The sequence below is a fragment of the Limulus polyphemus genome, unplaced genomic scaffold (genome assembly GCF_000517525.1).
Source record: "Limulus polyphemus unplaced genomic scaffold, Limulus_polyphemus-2.1.2 Scaffold2772, whole genome shotgun sequence".
Taxonomy (NCBI): domain Eukaryota; kingdom Metazoa; phylum Arthropoda; class Merostomata; order Xiphosura; family Limulidae; genus Limulus; species Limulus polyphemus.
In genome coordinates, this window is record NW_013668382.1 from 58542 (window position 1) to 74457 (window position 15916).

Below are 15916 nucleotides of genomic sequence, written 5' to 3' on the forward strand. Positions count from 1 at the left end.
AAATAAAGTAATACACACAAACATTTAACTACACAGCATATCACTAATAACGTCACTCATAGCAAAGTGAGAATAAAGTACTACACACAAACACTTGAACTACACAGCATATCACTAATAATGTCACTCGTAGCAAAGTGAGAATAAAGTAGTACACACAAACATTTAACTACACAGCATATCACTAATAACGTCACTCATAGCAAGTGAGAATAAAGTCAAACACACAAACACCTGAACCAAGACACACCTGGAACTACACAGCACATCACTAATAACATCACTCAGAGCAAAGTGAGAATAAAGTAATACACACAAACATTTAACTACACAGCATATCACTAATAATGTCACTCATAGCAAAGTGAGAATAAAGTAATACATACAAACACTTGAACTACACAGCATATCACTAATAATGTCACTCATAGCAAAGTGAGAATAAAGTCAAACACACAAACACCTGAACCAAGACACAACTGGAACTACACAGCACATCACTAATAACGTCACTCATAGCAAGTGAGAATAAAGTCAAACACTTGAAAAGTATAGATACTGGTAAATAAAATGGTTTGTGACTATATTTTAACTGGTCATCATGTTGAAGTTATAATTCTAGCATATTATAATGTAATTATTTGCTTTTCTACATGGCTAAATAAGAATAAATGTTTTGTGTCACATTTCTAGTTAACCTGTGATACATTAAAGTGCAATGTCATATCCTATGGAAACACAAAACCAAGACCATAGAACAGCCTGACAGTAGCAAGTCACTGATGTCTTATGACATCATCATATTACTTCAAAACTCCTACAATACTAGAACATTATGACAGTGAAAATAACATGCTACATCTGATGTAACATTATTCTGATAACATAATGATGCTATTTCAAAACCAATATAATACCAGCATCTCTGAACAGTGAGAGTAGCATGGTACCATCATGATGATACAAGAATTAATTAATATATATATATATATAAATATTTGTGATCATTGTACCAGATGTCAGAATCTGTCTAAATTGTAAAACAGCTCTGTGTGCATATGGTGTATAAGTGATGGGAAATAAAGAAAAATGGTAGTTTAAAGTAAAAACAGCTTAAAAGAATACATGTTTGTGCAATAAGTAACATCTAGAACAACTGGAAGATTTATCAACAAAAGCACTTAATGATACAGGAACTGGAGGAGTGAAATATTATTAAGAAGTTTATAAATTTAAATTAAATATTAATACATTTATAAATGAGAAAATTAAAATGATAGATATTAAATAAAAACTATAAAATAGAGATAAAGAATTTTAATTTAGTTACAAATTAAAGCATTACAAATACAATAAGAAATATTTCTAAGATTTATCAGAAATATTTTGAGTTAATGGATGAAAATCATTAATATTGAGGACAATGTAGAGTAAAAGTGATTGAAATACTAATCCAGCAGGCCTCTTTTATTTCTCTGTTGGGTTATTCAGTTTACTTTCTCAGGCTCTCTGAATTTTGACAGTTGTAAGTGATCAGTATGAAACCATCATAATAAAACACTTACAATACCAAATGCTCTGGAGAGTGAATGTGTATTTTGACACTCATGTTGCACGACTATGAAAACATCATGATAACACAAGACATAATCATGATATATTAAAAACCACTAGCAAAGAATTAATCTTCAATTGTAAAAAACGAACCTCCAAATACAGTGATCTAAATCTAATCTCTAATTAAAAACCCATCACCGAATCCCAATATTACCTGGAGGTGCTCTAGCCCTGATGCTATCAGAAGTTGAGCTATATGGACCAGATCCTGCCTCATTCACTGCACAAATACGGAATTCATAGTCCCAGTTTTCAGTGAGTCCACCAACCCTGTAAGTAAGATCTGGTATAACAGCCATGGATGCTCTGGTCCAATTCTCATCACCAGTCTTCCGCTTCTCAAGTATATAGCCAGTGACAGGACTGCCACCGTCGCTACGAGGTTTGGTCCATGACAAAGTGATGGATTCTTCAGATGATTCAATAGATCGAGGAATGCCTGGAGCACCTGGTGGATCTGAAAAAACAGCCAATTTTTTTTTCAATGAAATAAACAGAGGGAGAAAAAACATTTTCACAAAGTTTTTATACATGAATATTTCCTTTACAGATATTTAGTAATTAAGTGGGTCAGGATAAAAATGTGGTACTTACTGAAAGGCAGTTTAGCCATAATGGATTCACTCGTAGTGACTGGATCGCTGGTTCCAAACTGGTTCTCAGCCATGACACGAAAGTCATACCTGTGTCCTACCATGAGATTTCTCACTCGACAAGCAGTGGTTGTCACATAGCTACTGAACCTTGTCCATGCACTAGCTCCAACTTCTTTTTTCTCAACTACATAGTTTGTTATTTCAGCTCCACCATCATCTTTAGGTGGAAGCCATTTCAGAGTGAGAGATTCTCCCTCAACATCTTCACTTCTAAGGTTCTCTGGAGAACCAGGTCGATCTGTAAGTTACAAATTAAGCTTTTAGGAACATACAGTACAGGCCCATACTCATAAGTGTTAATTTGTCCTGAATGTTTGTACAACATAAAACATCACTCCAGAATGTTCATACGCCATACACAAATCTTCCTATATATTTTACTGTATAAAAGTTAATGGTCTAAAACATACTGGTAAACTTTGAGAAAAAATAAAACTAAGCTCTTACTCACCTAGAACAGTGACCTTGCAATAAGCAGTATCAAAACCTGACTTGTTCTTTAGGAAGAGCTTGTACTGTCCAGAATCTAATCGTTTGGCATCTGTCAGAGCTATAATAGCATAGTCTTCTCCAACCTACAGATTGTTAATCACAAAAATAATGAAAGAAAAGCAAGATGTATTTTTATGCACTACTGCTTTCTGTTTCTCAAGAAAAGCAAGGTTTCTGCACTTTTCTAATAAAACTAAATGAGTAAATTCTGTTTACAATGAAAATACTACTGAGTCACTCAATTTTAAATATCTCAGTAAAATATCCCACACAATTAATCCACAACAAACAACAGAGCACCTGAGAAAATACATAATACTTTAAACAAGTGGCTAATCCTTTCTCAGGGATGAAGTGAAAGTACTGAAATAACAAGTACTGTATAAGAGCAAAATTACAGAGATACCACTAAAAAATGTATAGACACACCATAAAACTTTTTCTTTATTTACAAATTATCTTAGCCATTCTTTCATATCAGGTAGTTGTCAGGCCTTGGTAACTTGAAATAACAAAACTGAAGATTAATTATCAAAACTCATTAGCTCGATTCAAAACACTGGGAAATAGTAGCATCAAAGAAACCTTATCACAAACTTTGGAATATGTGTCCCAAAATTGCTTAATTTGGTTAATAAAAAAAATAAAATTAATATATTTTGAATCAAATTTCTAAGTGAAATATTTAGTCCCCCCCTCCATAATCAATAAAGTAAAGGTAAAGAAGACTACATTAGGAATGTTAATGAAAGTTTAAAATAATAAGTGCAAAAAGTCAGTAGTTCTTAATAAAAAACACATTTGAACAAAGCAGAGCTGAAGAAAAGAATGAGCCTTTGTTGAAATATTAGTGCACTTGGGGTTTACTGTGCATGGAGAAAGTGTCACCCTCCAGCTGGTGGAGGGATATAGTCTATTAATGATTACATCATAGGTTGGTGCATTACTTGTTAATATGTGTAGGGACAAGAGTTTCGTTCCAGGTTTGGTGTGTGTACAAAAATGTTTTTGTCAGCATCATGATGTAATAGCCCTCTGTTCCGTGGAAAGGTGAGGAGCATTTCTGAATCAATAACTCACTCTAACAGACTCATTCACTAACTCTAGCCTAATCCATTTTTTATACAAGACTCAAATTAATTATTGGACACTTCCAGACATTTTGGTCATGTCTATCATGGTTAAAAAACAATACAAAGTTCTGAAAACATCAAGAATAAAAAAACATAGAATTATTCATAAAAAGAGACGATATACTAGCATGTACAATGTATCACTTTTGTGTATCTGAATTTAGCTTTAATTCTACTTCTTAACTACTTACCATCCTATAATCGATTGCTGGTGAAGAGAATTGTACAAATATACTTATCTAGGTCTACTTACTAAAGGTGCATACTGGTAGAAAACACTGTGTACCCTTACCTAAGACCTACTTACTAAAGGTTAATGGTGGAGAACTTATCTAAGATCTACTTATTGAGTGATTTACACAGAACATTCTCTTTAATACAAAAATGGTATCTTTTTTTACAAATTTAAGAACATCACTCTTAATTCAGATACATACATAAGATATTTTTAATCTCAATAATGCATGCCATATATTTACATTTTACCAGAATAACAACTTTATGACTAACACACTAAAGACCTCCAAAAGTTATGTTTTCAGCTGACAAAACTAACTTTTTCAGAAGAATTATTATATCAACCTAATAAATGGATTGTTCAAAATAAAGTATTTTTTGTTTGTTTGTTGAATTTCACCCGAAGCTACTCAAGGGCTATCTGTACTAGCTATCCATAATTTATAATTGAAAGACTAGATAGAAGGCAGATTGTCTACACCACCTATCACCAACTCTTGGGTGACTCTTTTACCAATGTAAAGTAGGATTTATCATTGCATAATAATGTTCCCACTGCTAAAATTGTGAATGTGTGAGGTGATAGGATTTGAGCCAGTGACCCTCAGATTGTAAGTCAAGCACTCCAACCACCAGACTATAAATCATTTCAAAAAACAAAAGAATAAAAGCAAACCTTAGTGAAAATCCTGGAGTCTTTTTCATCCACTTCAAAGTCATTCTTAGACCATGTGGCTGTAGGTTTAGGAAAAGCAGTAAAGGGAACGTTGAGGCTAAATTCTTGACCTGCCTTAATGACAATATCTTTAAGATTTCCTGCATCAATTCTTGGTTTATCTGAAAAATAAAACACCAAATGTGGAATAAAAAGAACTACAGGACACTCAATACGTACCTACATTATATATCTGTTTTCATATATACACAAATTTTAATATATTGGACAAAAATATACACACAAAAACAGAGTCAGAAAAACAGATTAAACCACTTCACATGCAATAATCAAGAAACTAACAAAGACAAACATATCAGTAAAAACAGTAGTCACTAGCTGTAATATGTTTACATCGTCATGTTAACAGAATGATCAGTGAGTAGATAGTTCACATTTCAAAACATCTGCACCATTAAAGTAATAGATTAACCACTGAGTAACAGCTCACATCTCAATACATCTGTACCATAAAAGCAATATATGAGCCATTGAATTATAAGCTCACATCTAGAATATTGGATGAATCACTGAATTATCAGCTTGCATCTCAAAATATCTGTACAAATAAAAAAGGTTAAGATATGTTAAGATGCTCTAGGTAACACGATTTAACACCTCCTGAAGCACATAAGGATGAAGGATACAAAAAAAGGTTCAGAGATGTTAAAACATGAGATACATCCCTTATGGAGTCAAAAATATACTTTGATATCCAGGTACATGTAGGTGTCCATCAAATCAAACTGTACATAATTTCAAATTTCTCATTTTTATTTTTAATTGTAAATGAAAAGGGTGTAGTACCTGTTTTCTGTCTTGAATTAAAAAAGAAAGAAAGAAAGCCATTTTTGCCAAAGAATGATTTTAAATGTAAACTAAATAGTACCTGGTTGGTCTTCTACTTTTACCATTGAACAAGGATGACTTGGTGGACTATCTCCTACATCATTGACTGCAATCACACGGAACTCATATTCTTCACTTTCCATCAAACTTGGTACCTGATAACAAAAATGTACAACATATCTGAATCTTATGAGTAAAAAGTGATTCATTGAGTCAATATAAAAAGCAGTCTGGGAAAACAATTTCTTGAAAACATAAAATTTACTTTATATCCAAACATATGATTTAGCTAAGAGAACCAGAATAAGTGATCCTTCCATAACATTATGGGGTGAAATTTTGGTTTTGTGTCAAGCAAGGGAAATCGGAAAAGCTTATCTTTCTACTAGCAAACCCATGGTCCTATGGCCTACCTTTACTATAATACTATAATGCAAATTTAATGCTTGAATTACTATTTTGCACTTTTTCAGTTTAATGATCATTGCCACCATAATGCAAGTATAATTTCTTAAACCAAGTTACAAATGGTAATTAGTATTCCTACTTATTTAAATGCTCTATTATAAATCAATGCCAAAGTTGGGGTCCAATTTTGGGGAATCCCCGTAAAAGTGTTTTCACAAAATACCCGTATTCCTAAAGGGGTTTGGTGAAAAGTGATACCTTTGTGCAAACCTCTGGTCCAAGATGACTCGTGTGGCCCCTTTTAGAAGTTGGTGAGTCCGGCAGTTTAGGAGAAGGGGTTTTCAGGAAATCCCTGTGTTCTCCAAGGAGCGAGATGAAAAATTTTACCTTTATGCAAACCTCAGGACCAAGATGATTCATTTAGTACCATTTACAAGTTGGTGCAACCAATCGTTTAAGAGAAGTTACATGACACACACATAGACACTGAATCTTATTATATTAATAACATTATGTTTGTCAGGGTTTTAAATATGAGTGGGCTGAGGATTCTTCAGGGCAAGGCCACTTTTAACTTGTCATAGTCCATGGCATCTGCTGGGGTCATACCTGCATATACTTGTAGGCATTTTCCCTGTGAGAAGTGGGCTAAGACAGACTGCCCAGTTCTGACTTTGGGCAAATCTTTCATATCTCTCCAGGAAAGCAGCCATGTCATTTTTATGTTCATCAAGCTTAGGCAGCTTGGGTCGGCTTGCCCTGACCCCATTGTCATTCTTGGGTCCTTCCTCTTTCTCTTGGGTGAGCTTGTCAATCTCAGTTTGTGCTCTTATTCTCTCTATATCTTGTCTCTCCTTCTTTTCTTTATCAGTTTGTGCTCTTATTCTCTCTGTTTGCAGTCTCTCCTCTCTCTCTTTTTCTTCTTTCTCTCTTTGTACTATTATTCTTTCTCTCTCTAGAGTCTTTCCTTTCTCTCATTTTCTTCTCTTTACTTTTCTTCTTGTGTTTTTTATCCTCTCTTCTCTGCCTACACTCTTCTCTTTGTATAGTTCTTGTTGCTGTTTAACAAACTCTCATTGTTCACTGTCTTTTAACCTAAGACACTTACCTATCCATTTATCAAAATCTGTTCACATGGTTATATAGCGTGATTGTAATCTCTATACTATTTTCGCCACCACTACCATTGCGTGTACATATGCCTACTTATTTACTCTGTTGATCACATCCTCTTTTTTTTTCACAGCCATTTACCACTGTATAATCCTAGCTGCCTTGCCATATGTTAGGGTTTTAAGTATGAGTGGGCTGAGGATTCTTTACAGTAGGTGTCTGTGACTTGTTGGCAATAAATGACAACAATAAATGGACAGCACACAATCCACTTGTTTTAAAATAATATATTCAAAACAAGTCAAATGTATGTACAAAAAATTCTTTACACCAAAGGATATTACAGTTGTATCTAAAGCTGTAAATATTTCTCTCTTCCTTTCAAAAGTCTAAACAGTTTAATACAATTACTTTAGAATCCAACTGACAAGATGAATTATTTTATGTACTCTGTGTCTTACCGTACAATCTGCTATAAATTCACTTACATTATCCCGAGGGTTACCACAGCTGTATCTCAAACTTTAAATAATTGTCTCCTTTTCATCAAAGTCCATACAGATGTGTTCAATTACTTTAGAACACCCTTTGACAAGACAAATTATTCTCCTTATCTCTATTAAACTGTGAAACTCACATTCAAATATTGGCTATTACACCTAATCATTCACATGCTGACAAACTTCACAATTTCTTTCGCTAACTAATTTTCTGACTGAACTGTACTTCACTTTACTTGCGCTCGCTTGGCCACCTATATTTATATGTTATTCACTGAGGCCTAGAACTTTCTCTAAACTATGCGAGCAGCACTATATTGTAACAATACTCACTTAAGGTAATGAGAAAAGAACCTAAAATTCGAGTAACTTGACGTCAACAATACTACAACAACTGAACCACACACAACGTATGAATCTTACCGAGTTACGCAACCAAACTTGTCATAACTATCACCTTTAAAATTATTAACTTTTCTAAACACTCTTTTTATGAAACAATAATTAATTATTGACTTACAAAATAAATTAAATAATAACACCTACACTAAACAGTCTTGTATGTCCAACAATGTTGATATAAAGAAAGATTTGGACTTAGTGCCAAGCACAGGAAAACTGAAGAGCTTATCCTTCCATAACATTATGTCCATACAGGGTGAACTGTTGGTTTAGTGTCTAGTAAGGGAAACCTAGAGAGCTTACCCTTCCATTACATTATGCTCATACAGGGTGAAATGTTGGTTTAGTGTCAAGCAAGGGAAACCTAAAGAGCTTATTCTTCCATTACATTATGTCAATAACAAATGAAATGAGCTAAAGTTTGGTTGTAGGACTGAAATAAAAATGTTGTCACAGAACAGAATATTATTTTAGCCATTTTTCAAAATAATCTCATAACCTCATCTTCAACACTATGTAAGATGTTGCAAGATTAAAGTTATTTTGCAGTTCTAGATAACTTTTAAAATTCCAATCTGTTCACTTCAATTTTTATTTTATTTCAGTCAAATCAGCCGAATTTGTGACCCAAAATTAACCTTTACAGTTTTTCTGCTATAATTTCTAATACATTTTGTGAATCATGACAACATTTCACAAGCTTTCAGTAATCATTAAAGAGTCGTTTGTAGACAAAAATCAGAATCTTTAATGAAGTATTTTCACTAAAACTTTCTACATGAATATATGGAGTCAAAGTGTTGACTGCTCTGGATGCAAAGTGATTTTCCTGTTGAGGTTAGAAATACTTTTATTCACCTGATAATTTCTGAAACCTTCTAAATAAATTTCAAATGCTTTTTTCAATAAAACTTTATATTCTATCTGTTATTTTATCTACCCGAACTCTATACAACATTGGTCAATTTGACCAACCTCGTAACCACAAAAAAAATTCAAAAAAATCTAAATTACCTTTTTTCTTTCTAGAATAATTTCAAATTGTAGCATGAAACTACATTTGCTTATCCTAAATAGCTTTAAACTTGCAACAGTACACATCTATTTATATTTAAATTTTATTATTTTATTGCCCTTAGAACCATGTCTAACTAATATTAACACCATACAAATTGTAAATCACTTGGTGAATGCATAGCTCACATTACCCTAAGGAATTACATAATGCACAGGCTACTCGTTAGTTGTTTGTGAGCATACCTCAAAGACATTTAGTATTATTATTATTATTTATTTTACCTAACCTAACCTTCACTAATCTAAAAAGTTTCTAATTTTTACATTTTAGTTACTTTTATAATAATAAATAAAGTTCTTACCTCATTCAACTTTTTTTTTGCTGTCATCTTCTGATGACACTTAACACCACTTTTTGATACTAATTGTACTATTACACTAAATAATTTTTCATTTAACTGAATACCAAAGAACACAGAATAATAACATGCAAAACATAGACAATATCTCACAACTATCACAGTTTTTCTGGCCATTAAAAATTCAGCTAAGCTCATTGATGCATTTCCCATGGGAATAAAGCTTGAACTAGAAATAAAATAGACAGTTTTATGTACAGAAAGAACATAGTATAATATGTCATTTGACAAAATAAAACCTTGGCTTTCTATTGATTATAAGTAATATAGTATTACACATCAGAGAGAACTATTGGCAATTTCTAAAAGATTTGACAGATGCACATGGCAAGAGGAGTTTAATTTTCTATTTAATTGCTTTGTAACCAAATAAGATTGAAAGATATAAAAATTATGCTTTGTCTGTGTGATGACAACATTATAATGAGTAATTTATATTAAATTTTGTACTTATCAGAGGGGTGGTAAATGAATTAGAGAAGAGGTGATACCTAGAGAGTCAATGTCACAATTCTCATAGTAGGGGAAATTCAGGATTGTTGTTAATATTGCCTTATAAAATTAAAAACTTAAAACTTATATAATATTAAAATTTGATTATTAGCTACATTTTTATGACAAATTTATTTGTATATTATAATATGAAATAGTTTAATTAAATTTTGAATATATCTCACTAGAAACTTGTGATGTGCACAGAAAAAGATACCAATAGCAAAAGTGTTAACAGTTACATCAAACACAAATTTATCATAAAAGGTAGATAATGCATTTTGTTGATAACTTGCATCTTCTAGTAGATGAAATTTAGGCTACACAAACATGTAAAGTATTAGATGATATACATACAGTGTATGTGGTGTCAGGATGTGGTGATGTGTTGACAATGTCCCATTCTTTGGCTCCTTTGGGTTTTTTCTCCACAAGATAACCATTGACTTTGCTTCCTCCATCATGAACTGGTTTTTTCCAAGAGAGAGTTACTGAGTTTCTAGTGATTTTATCTATACGAGGCATATCAGGAGAATCTGGAGCATCTATAAAGCCCAAACAAAAAAACTTCGCTGAAGCTGATAATCAATAAATCAAAATAAGAGAAAATCAATAAAAATTAAAGTGTTAAAACAATACTCAACCTTTCTGGATTATAAAGAAATAAAAAAAAAGAATGGAGGAATATCTTGTATGAACCTAATGAAAGCTTAAGAAAGTGCTATTTAACTTAATAGCCAGGTACTAATGAAAGCATAAAAAGGTATGAATTAACTTAAGAGCTAGGTACTAATGAAAGCATAAAAAAGAGTGTTATCATAATTTGAATTATAAGTATAATTTGGATGGGAATAACCTCAACAGTGTTATGAAAGAAAGGGATCTTGGGGTAATTGTTGATTAGTCTATTAAGCCATCCAAGCAGTGTGCTGTTGCTAGTGGTAGGGCAAATAGAATTTTAGGTTGTATCTACAAAAATATTGAATACAAGTCTAAAGATGTTATAATTTCACTGTATAGGTCACTAGTTAGGCCACATTTAGAGTATTGTTTTCATTATTGGGATCCTTACCTTATGAAGGGGATTTAATTGATGGAAAGGGTTCAGAAGAGGGTGCCTGGGATTGAGGGATTGCCACAAGAGAAGAGGTTAAGATCTCTGAAATAGTTTTCTCTTAAAAAAAAGAAGAATTAGAGGGTATTTGATTGAGGTGTTTAAAATTGGTAAGGGAATTGATAATGTTGATGCATCATCTTTTTCCATACTTAATGGTGAGAATAGTAGAACGAGGGGACACAAATATAAATTTTAGCAGGGTAGGAGTCACCTTCAGCTAACAAAGTTTCATTTTTCGAAAGGGTGGTTGGACTTTGGAATAGGTTGCCTTCAGATGTTGTGTAGACAGTAAATTTAAGTGAGTTTAAGAGAAAGCTTGATAACTATGTAAATGATACGGTTGGCTTTAAAATTTTACTTTTTTTATTTAATAGTTTTAATTTAGTTTAGAGGATGTGGCAGCCAAGATGGGCCCTTGTTGTCAATAAGCATTATGTTATATTATTATGTTATGTTATAAAGAAAGAGATGACAAGGAATTTACACAGATTATGCAGCATAAAGAAAGAGAAGACAAGGGATCTACATGCAATAAATGACATGAAGAAAGAAAAGACAAGGGATCTATGAACATTATACAGAATAAAGAAAGATAAGACAAAAGATCTACACACATTATACAGCATAAAAAAAACAGAAGACAAGGGATCTGCAAGCATTATATAACATGAATAAAGAGAAAACAAGGGATCAACACACGCACTATACAGCATAAAAAAAACATAAGACAAGGGATGTACACAGATTATGTAGCATAAAGAAAGTAAAGACAAGGGATCTACACAGATTATACAGCATAAAGAAAGAGAAGATAAGGGATCTACATAGATTATACTACATAAAGAAAGAGAAGACAAGGAATCTACACAGATTTTACACCAAAAAGAAAGAGAAGACAAGGAATCTACACACATTATATCACATGAAGAAAGAGGTTACAAGGAATCTAAAGGTTAAATATTTCAGGTTTACACCACTAATACCTATATTTCTTAGTGTAGTTTAGTAAAACAAATCTTATATTGCAAACTAAATAAAAAACAATCCAACATACATTTCCTTTCCTTAGCTACAATAGGTTGGGTTGGCCTGCTGGGCTTCCCTCGTCCACCTTCATTAACGGCTAAAACTCTAAACTCATAGCTCTGTCCTTCTGCTAAGTTTGGCACAGTGAATTCGGTACTTGGAGTGGGATGAGAATTCACCACTGTCCAGTCATATGAGGCTTTTTCTCTCTTCTCAATAATATAACCTAGTAGAATGTGTATGAATATGTTTTTAGACACAAAACTGTCCACTGGGACCAAAGTTAAACGTATGTATGATCTATGTTTATTCCATCACTTACTTCACACTGGGAACAAAGTTAAAGGTAAGTATGATCTGTGTTTATTCTATCACTTACTTCATACTGGGAACAAAGTTAAAGGTAAGTATGATCTATGTTTATTCCATCACTTACTTCACTACTGGGACCAAAGTTAAAAGTCTGTATGATCTGTGTTTATTCTATCACTTACTTCACACTGGGAACAAAGTTATAGGTAAGTATGGCCTGTGTTTATTCCATCAATTACTCCATACTGGAATCAAAATTAAAAGCTTGCACGATCTGTGTTTATTCTATCATTTGCTTCACACTGGGACCAAAGTTAAAAGTCTGTATGATCTGTGTTTATTCTATCACTTACTTCACACTGGGAACAAAGTTAAAGGTAAGTATGATCTGTGTTTATTCCATCATTAATTCACACTGGGTTCAAAATTAAAGGCCTGTATGATCTGATTTTATTCAATCACTTGCTTCACACTGGGACCAAAATTAAAGGCCTGTATGATCTGTCTTTATTCAATCATTTGCTTCACACTGGGACCTAAGTTAAAAGTCTGTATGATCTGTGTTTATTCCATCATTAATTCATACTGGGTTCAAAATTAAAGGTAAGTATGATCTGTGTTTATTCTATGGCTTGCTTAAGTGGCCACAATGGAACTTGATTCCACTTCTTATTACTCTAGTATTACTAAGTGACTGACCCAGGCATTACAGCAGAAATACATATAATTCCTTTCCAAACTGTTTGCCTCTGATGACATTGTTTTTTTGAAACTGTTTGCTGTTTTCTTTACATATAGATAAATAAAAAGATGTGCTCCATGGAAGAAATTTGTTTGCTAAAGAGTGACTATTAAGTCATGAAGTCAGTACTAAGTTTTTCAGGACTTATAAGAAAGTCTGTTATAATACTTTGAACTTGTAAGATTAGATGTGGTTAGTTATATATAAAACCATTTTGATATAAATGTAGAAGTATTCTAGTAATACTTGAAAATAGACTACTTTTAAGCAATTATATATTCTACAAATTCAATGATATGAAAATATTAATGAAAAATAAAATACACAATTTACCAATAACTGGTCGGCCACCATCATTAGTGGGGGGCTTCCATGTGAGATCAGCTGAGGATGGGCCAAAATCAGTGACCTTTGGTTGACCTGGGGCATCAGGAGTTTCTGAAATGAATAAACCAAGTCCGGATTTAGTATTTCTACTTCTTATACATAATAAAACTTAAAATATTGTTTGAATCATTATCACAGATTGATATATTTTACTTTTATTCTGTGTTTAATCTACATATATGAAAAAATGTCTACATAAATAAATTTCATATACAAAAACTTTAACAAATTTTACTTGAAGAAAACTCTAACTGTAAAATATAAACTGAGTGGACACAATTTTTCTACTTATATGTAAACTGTACCAAACGGATTCTTGACAGTGACAGGTTTTCCTTCCAGGGGCTTGCTGACTCCATATATATTTTCAGCACGAACTCTAAACTTGTACTGATTTCCCTCATCAAGATTTTTTATCGTAAAGGTGGTGGTGGTGCAATACCCAGGTACAGTAACCCATTTTTCACTACCAACCTCACACTTTTCAATTTGGTAACCTTCACAAAACAAAATAACACTTATCATTAGTTTTGATCTACAGACATCACAACAACAATAATACTCCAGTAACAACAATACTGATCATCATTACATTCCATTAATAATAATACTGATAGTTATAATACATCAGTGAAAATGTATTTCCTCTGTTGTCTGTGTTTATATCTATATAAACATATACAAATAAATTAGTTTGTGCTAATTCTAATTATCACCATGGAAGATAAAGTACAACATCGTGCCTTTTTTAAATCAGATTTTGCTCTATATCTTATATAAAATATTCAAATGAAACAGAGACAAGTCTTGTATTGTTCTTTTGTTTGAGGGCTACTAAAGGGCTATCTGCAATACCCATACCTATATAGTTAATATTATCCCCACACACATTTGAACTACTTTTATCAGAACAAATAGTGGGATTTGACCATCACACTTATAATTCACTCATGGTTCCAAGTGCAGAGCATAATTCTCTCTTTTTTTAAAGTAATGGAATGCAAACCCCAAACCTCACCTGTACAGGTTGACACACTAACCCACTAGGCTATGCTTAGCTCACCGTGTAATATAAACAATACAAAAGTTGCCACAAGACTTGTCATTTACAGTAGTGTACTAGAAACAGGAAGGTTATTTTAATTTTTTTTATAGTCATGTGATAGCAAATCTATATAAATATAACAGTACTGTCTGTTATATGTCCATGTAACTACTTCACAGGGTGTAAATGGATCTTCACCAAACTTGGCAAGAAGGTTTGTTTGGCCCATGCGGAGATACATGCAAACATAAAACACAGTTACTTGTGCAAAGTATTGAGATGACTACTACCTGTTAACTCTAGAAGTGAAAACATAACAAACTGTCCTAACTATTCCTGCACAACAATTACCTGTGATTGCAGAACCTCCATCATCTTCTGGTTTTTTCCACTGAAGGGTTACAGTTGAGCTAGTAGTAGAAGGATAGTCAAGAGGTCCTTGTGGAGGACTTGGTTTGTCTTGATTATGAGAAGAAGAAAAGACAAAATGAGAAATGCTTAAAAGACATTATCTTGAGTGGTATGGATATGAGAGTAAAAATGTGAATATATGTTATAAACTAAACAAATAATGTTTCAAAGCAAATGTTTCAAGTGAGAACCAAGACGATGAAAGTAGTTAAGTCCATACATACATATCAATTAATATGAGTTTTAAATTTTACATAAAGCTTCCTTTCTGAAAAAATTGATAGTTTTTGTCAGGTTCTATTAAAAAGACATTATTTTAATTTCCAATTTAAGTAAAAAATATACTCATAGCTTCACAGTAATATTTTTTAAACAAATTTTTTATTTAACTAAGAAAACACACCAGACAGTTCAAATGTATTTCAACAACATTAATCTTACATCAAATTCATAAATGTTGATTGACAAACAGTCACAGTTAAGAGTAATTTCTGGATAAATAGGAGTAATATTTTGAATTTCTCAAGTTGGATACCTCACAATAATTTGATTTGTGTTATATGTTGTGGTAATTTACTTTTTCAAGATATGTATTTCCTTCTATCAGATTTGAACTGAACCTGTCACATGTCATGTAAGTGCTCTAATTACTGAAATAAAGGGTTAACCCACTTGTGATTCCTACTGAGCCACTTCCCTTCTCACAAACAAGGTCCATCCTTGGACGTAATTTCAGGATCATGGGAGGTCCACTAGCTGGGTACCAATGTAATAATTTCATTTTTGACATTATATATTTCCTCACCTCCAATCTGAACCCAAAGCA

General features: G+C 32.6%; 1 protein-coding gene across 1 annotated transcript in view; it reads right to left on the reverse strand.

The window, feature by feature from the left end:
- Window positions 1-15916, reverse strand: part of LOC106467866 (twitchin-like) — a gene marked incomplete at both ends in the record, with an annotated part of 159370 nt that overhangs the window by 58002 nt on the left and 85452 nt on the right. The window contains 10 exon segments of the mRNA XM_013928247.2: window positions 1772-2074; window positions 2212-2511; window positions 2725-2848; window positions 4812-4972; window positions 5740-5854; window positions 10408-10595; window positions 12222-12419; window positions 13581-13685; window positions 13940-14131; window positions 15031-15138. Of these exon segments, the coding sequence (XP_013783701.2) occupies window positions 1772-2074; window positions 2212-2511; window positions 2725-2848; window positions 4812-4972; window positions 5740-5854; window positions 10408-10595; window positions 12222-12419; window positions 13581-13685; window positions 13940-14131; window positions 15031-15138 (1794 nt within the window).